We start from the raw sequence: 6,642 nt of genomic DNA, 5'->3' as shown, positions 1-6,642 counted from the left end.
CTGACATACCCAGAAGTAGCAAGAAGCCTACCAAAAAGAAGATGCTCAAGGAATGTGAGAAATAAATGACACAGTGTGCAAGAGATCTAATTTATTATGATGAAATTAAGTCAACATTCTTGAATGATCTAAGCACATCCAAAAATATCTCTCCTCATATTACAGACTAAAAGTGGTAAGAGAATGCAAAAACTTGTATTTTAATTTATTTTGGTGCTTCTTTATCCCAACTATTTTAATGCTGAGTTCTTTCACATTTCCAAGAACATGCCCAGTCAATACACTACTGTTATCTTGTTTCAAATAACTAAACAGAAAATTTCCACATTTGTTCTTAAAATAGCACCACTATTTTTTGCAATTTTCAAATATAAATTTATTAGGCTAAATTATTAAATGCCTGAACTACTGAGAAAACTCAAAATTGTAATATCTGTTCCCAAATGAGAAATTGATTTAATATTTTTTCCATTTTGTTAAAATTTATTTTCAATTACAGTTGACATGCTAAAATAGTAAACCTCATTCTCTTAAAACTTATAAACATCAATAAATGTGTGACTTAGATCAGTCATTAACTCAGCTTCAGAGTTAGTTAAACTTTCTATTAAGAGGCGCAACATTTAGACAAATATGCAAATTATTACATAGAACAGGAAACATAAACATGTCATAAACTCTTGTCTCTAAACTGACCCCAACCTTCCACTAAAGATAACATTAGCTATTCTCCTCAAACACATGGTAAATAATCTTCCTCAGCATTTACTTGGGGGAGGAAAGGCTGCTGGCAATGGCCTTGGAGCGTGCACTGGCCATGGCAGCAATTCGAGCCCTGGCTGTAGATCTGGCTTGGGCTCTCTCTTTCTCATCTCTCAAAGCCTCTTCATAATAGCGTGGGAAGGCACTGGGGGTAGTATGATTAACCTTGGCCACAAACTCTAGGACTTTCATCTTGGTGGTTTCACAGTGGGCTCTTGGACCCCACAGGAACTCGTAGCATGGAGGATCACAGTCAGGCACCTGGCGGTACACAAGGTAATCATCTTTCACCAAATCTTCTGTGACGAGCTTCTTGGGATCCCCAAAGATGAAGTGCTTCCTCCCATCATGTAACCCCATCATATTCAGCACTTTCCAGACTTCCTCTTCAGTGGCGCGGTTGCCTTTCATGAAGATCACGCCCAGGATTGTCATCAGCACACCTGTCTTGGGTACACCTCTCTGTTCTTTCGCATCACAGCTTAGTTCCAGTTTGTTGATGAGGACATAGGTATTTCTGTTGGGATCCATTTCCTTCACATCAAGGCCAAAGACCAGCTCCAAGTGCTCCGAAGCTCTCTTGAAGATCTCATGGAAGTTATGCTTGTAAACCTGGATTACATTTCTTAGCATATCTACCTTGGTAATGGGCTCCTTTCTTTGATATTTGTACAGCAGGTAGTGCACCAACACAACCACCTTTTCATCCAAAGGGCCTCTGTACCAATATTCAGCGATATCATTGGCATGTAAGGCATTTAGCGCTTCCTCCAATTGATTGTTAGCATCTTCAGGAACTCTTGTGCTTGAAGCAGCCTCAGCACTAGAAGTGGTGGAGTGGACTTCCCCAAGCACTTGAGGATCGCTGGGTGTTCCACTGGCAGGTGAACTCTGAGAATCATCTTTGACACCAGGAGATGGGAGAGAAGGGGATTCTTCTTCCTCTGATACAGTGGCCTGAGCACCCACTGGATCCTTACTCTCTTCTCGGGCCTGGCGGCGTTTCTCACGAGCACGAAGCTTACTCTTCTGTCCCCGAGGCATGATGACTCTAGTCAAGGACAGAAAGCAAGAATGTGGGAAAGAAGATGACCTGGATGAAAGAAGATGAAATGGTGTGATACCCTTAGCAAAGAGATACCACCGGAAATTTAATTGACAACTATCTCTGCAGGTTAACTTGAGGGCACTGCTCTTGGAATCTGAGAGACTCCTCTTCTCTGAGCTGCCTTTCCTGGCAGGACTCTGTAAGGGTAACTGGAGTTTGCCTTAGGCTGCAACTTTCCAGCCCTACCTACATCTTAATGGAGCTGATACAAGGTCTGACAAGCCCAGACTCTGTGTAGCCTCTCCTATTTTTGAGGAGCAGGTGTTTTTAGTTCACAGTCAGGGCCATTACCTACACTTCTGGCAGGATCTATGGTGCTCTGTCAATTAAATTGCTTTGATGCTTACCCCTCTTTCCAAAACCCTTACTTCCCTGATACTGAAGTTAAAGAACCGAGGAGAAACCTCTTCTGGGCACACCTGTCTAGGGATACCCTGGGATGACAGTAATCACAGAGCTCTGTGTGACCCTCTCTGTTCTGGATTAATTAGACTCCTCACTCAGAGTATTCACCTTGGTTTTTTTTGCAAGGCCTTGGACTGCTCCCTCAGCTGATCTTAGACATATCCTTTTGGAGCAAGGTTACCATATTCCTGAAAGTCCAGAGGAGGAGTTTAGGAATGCCTCAGTTTTACATATCTTCCGTGGGAACCCCACCAGGGATGATATCACATATAGGGCTATATGAAATACCTTCTGTTCTTTGATGAGTGCTTCCCCAAATCCTTAGGTTGCTTATGTGGCTCCTTCCCTTGATTGCCTGGTATCCTTCCTTCTCCAAGTTTGAGGCTTAGAGCAATCAGACCAAGGCTCTCATGCACCTGATATTCTGGAATATGGGGGTGGGGAGAGGAGATGTCAGAATGATATATCTCCCCAGGTCTAAACACAGAGGAAGGGCCTGATACTATATACTCTCCTCAGTCCTCACTTTAACATCTAGAAGGGCCTGAGTAACCTTTTAATGGGATCCTTGTCTCCCTGTGATTACTGAGGATAAAGTCAGGGGCATCTTACCCTGGAAGCCCTGCTGAGGAGACACCAGGGATTATACTAGTGGTTCTGCTCTGTGGAGTTCTACTGCCCTAAAAGAGGAATTCACTTCAGTCCTTGCTCAAGGTCCTGAACTGAATTCAAAGTTACCCCTAGGATTCTTCCCTCTGCTAACCTGCATTGTCTAGCCTTAGACCAGGCATTTATGCACCCATCTCCTCCACATACCCATCGCCACCAAAAGATGAAGTGAGAGTCATATGGGTCTTATTGACATGGCAGGAGTCTCCCAAGGCTGATATCAAGATCCTGACAGGAGAGAAACAGCAGTTTGGGTCCTGCTGCAGATATCATTCTAGACTGCTTAGTAGGGCAAACGCCAGTGGAACCCAAAGCTCCTGCAGCTGACACCTGTAAAACCAGGTCCATGTGGGAAGGGAGAACAGCTCAGAACAGGGTAAATCAATGTATGAGACTCAAGACAGACCAAGCCTCCCTGGTCGGGCTAAGAAGTTCCTGACCACTGTTCTATGAAGAGATTCAACCTCTCAGACGTCAATCAGGTTTCCCAGGGTCAAATAGCGGCAGTTACTCACATTCAACTGCACTAGAGAAGCTCCCAGGAGGCCCAAGATATACACACCGAGGGACAAAATTCAACAACATCTGAGCAAAATCCAATGAGCCCACAAATAACAGACTCAGAACACTTTTATAACAGCTGGCACTATGACACCTGGGTTGAACCTCACTAGTAGCAAGTTGGAGGGTAGATCCCTCCCACAAATGGGACATCAATAATCAAGTCCAATTACAACAGGAGAGCCCAAACAACACACTCAAGTGGCATTCAAAAAGTGAACAAAGAAACTACACCACCAGATCCCTCAGGACACTTTCTACATAAGACCATCCCATGAAGACTGAAAGGCATAGCAGTTTTAACTAATATCTAGAAGAAAATACAAAGAGAGAGCTAAAACAGGGAAACAGAGAAATGATCCCTAAATGAGAGAGAGAGAAAAAAGAATCTCCAGAAAAAGAACTAAATGAGATGGAGGCAAGCAATTTATCAGATATAGAGTTCAAAGCAATGATTATAAAGATGCGTAAGGAACTTGGGAAATAGAGGCCATGAACAAGAACCAGACAGAAATGAAAAATGATAGGTCTGACATCAAGAACACATTGGAAGGGATTAAAAGAAGACTGGATGAAGCAGGTGATTGAATCAGCAGTTTGGAAGACAAGGTAGAAATAAATACCCAATTACAGCAGAAAATAGAAAAAGAATTATAAGCAGGAAGATAGCTTATGGGAGCTCTGGGACAATATGAAATGTATCAATGTCTGCATTATGGGAATACCAGACTGGGAAGAGGATGAGCAAGGAACAGAGAACCTGTTTAAAGGAAGAATGACAGAAAGCTTCCACAATCTGGTGAAGGAAAATGTCACAAAAGTTCAGGAGGCACAGAGAGTCCCAAGCAAGATGAACACAAAGAGACCCAAACTTAGACACATCATAATTAAAATGGCAAATGTTAAAGACAAAGAAAGAATCTTAAAGGTAAGGAGAGGGACAGAAAATTACCTACAAATGAGTTCTCATTAAAATGTCAATTGACTTCTCAATAGAAACAATTCAGGCCAGAAGGGAATGGCATGAAGTACTCAATGTAATAAAATGCAAGGACCTAAATTCAAAACTACTGGATCCAGCCAGAATATCACTTAAAAATTAAATGTAAAATAAAAACTTTGCAGACAAAAAAAAAAAGATTTAAAGGAGAATATTATCACCAAAACAACAAAGCAAGAAAAGTTAAAGGGGCTGCTTTAAGAAGAAGAAAAGAAGGGGGAGAGAATCATAGGCATAAAGGAAATAAAAATGGCAATAAATAAATACCTATCAATAACCTTAAATGGAAATTAATTAAAAGATATAGGTGATTGAATGAATAAGAAAACATAACCCATTTACACTGAGTGGTCAGATTATTATGATCTCTGAACACATAATAATCTGGCCACTCAGTGTATATCCTATATAATAAAAGGCTAATATGCAAACTGTCCCTTTGACCAGGAGTTCAACCAGCAGGCAGGCCGGCCAACTGCCCATGTCTCCTCCCCCTGGCCAGGCAGTCCAGACTCCACCCATGCACAAATTCATGCACTGGGCCCCATACACACACACACACACACACACACACACACACACGCACATGCACACACGCGCACACACAGACAACACACACACTCACACACGCACACACGCACACACAGACAACACACACACACACACACGCACACACACACACTGTGAGTGGTCAAATTATTATGCATTCAGAGATCATAACAATCTGGCCACTCAGTATATATGCTGTCTGCAAGAGACAAACCTTAGAACAAAAGAGACACACAGACTGAGAGTGAAGGGATGGAAAAATATATTCCAAGCAAATATTAGGGAGAAAAAAGTTGGGATATCAATACTCATATCAGACAAAATTAACTTCAAAACAAAAGCTACAAGTGACAAAGAAGGCCACTTCATAATACTAAAGGAAATGATTCAACAAGAAAATATAACCCTTAGAAACATATATGCACCCAATATAGAAGCACCCGAGTACATAAAAAACTCTTGATGGACTTTATGAAAGAGATTGGCAGCAATACAGTCATAGTAAAGGTCTATAACACCCCACTGACATCACTAGATAGAACTTTCAGATAAAAAACTAACAATGAAACAGAGACCTTAAATGACACACTAGATTAGATGGATCTAACCAATATTTACAGAACATTTTACCCCAAAGCAACAGAGTATACTTCTTCTCCAGTGCACATGGAAAATTCTCAAAGATAGACCACATGTTAGGGCACAAAACAAGTCTACACAGATTCAAAAAGATTTATATAATACCAAGCATCTTCTCAGATCAAAATTGCATCAAGTTAGAAATCAACTACAATTAAAAAAAACTCAAAAACCCTCAAATACCTGAAGGCTAAATAGCATGTTATCAGACAATGAATTGATCACCAATGAGACCAAACAGGAAATTAAAAGCTTCCTGGAAACAAATGAAAATGAACACACAACCACCCAAAACTTATGGGACATGGTAAAAGCAATCCTGAGAGGAAAGTTCATAACACTACAGACCTACCTCAAGAAGAAAAAAAAAAAAAAAAAGACTAATAAACTAAATAAATAAAATAAACGAATAAAAAGGTACAAAAAAAATAAATCCAAGAGCTGGTTCTTTCAATAGATAAACAAGATTGATGAACCTCTAGCCAGACATCAAGAAACAAAGAGAGAGGACCGAAATAAATAAAATCAGAAATGAAAGAAGTGATATAACAGACACCACAAAAATACAAAGGATTGTAAGCAAATACTATGAAGAACTATATGCCAACAAACTGGAAAACCTGGATGAAGTAGACAAATTCCTAGAAACATACAATCTTTCAAAATTCAATCAGGAAGAAACAGAAAACCTGACTAGACCAATGACAACTGATGAAATTGAAGCAGTAAGTAATCAAAAAACTTCCAGCAAACGAAAGTCCTGGATTGGATGGGTTTGCAGGTGAGTTTTACCAAACATTCGAAGAGGAACTAATACCTATCCTCCTCAAGCTATTCCAAGCTCTTTTTCTGAAGTCCGGCATTATCCCAATTCCAAGACCAGATAAAAATACTATAAAGAAAGAAAATTACAGGCCCATATCCTTGATGATCACAGATGCTAAAATCC

General features: G+C 40.5%; 1 protein-coding gene across 1 annotated transcript; it reads right to left on the bottom strand.

Moving 5' to 3' along the window:
* Positions 1-765: 765 nt before the first annotated feature.
* LOC311615591 (melanoma-associated antigen B10-like) lies at positions 766-1,806 on the bottom strand (the record flags this gene model as incomplete). The annotated part of the gene is made up of 1 exon (XM_084870922.1): positions 766-1,806. The coding sequence occupies one exon, from the start codon at positions 1,804-1,806 to the stop codon at positions 766-768; it is 1,041 nt and encodes a 346-aa protein (XP_084727048.1).
* Between the last annotated feature and the right edge of the window lie 4,836 nt (positions 1,807-6,642).

This window comes from Pipistrellus hanaki, assembly GCF_964339955.1.
Source record: "Pipistrellus hanaki genome assembly, chromosome: X".
NCBI classification, from domain to species: Eukaryota; Metazoa; Chordata; class Mammalia; order Chiroptera; family Vespertilionidae; genus Pipistrellus; species Pipistrellus hanaki.
The sequence above is the reverse complement of the archived record's forward strand: the minus strand, read 5'-3'. Positions and strand labels throughout refer to the sequence as shown.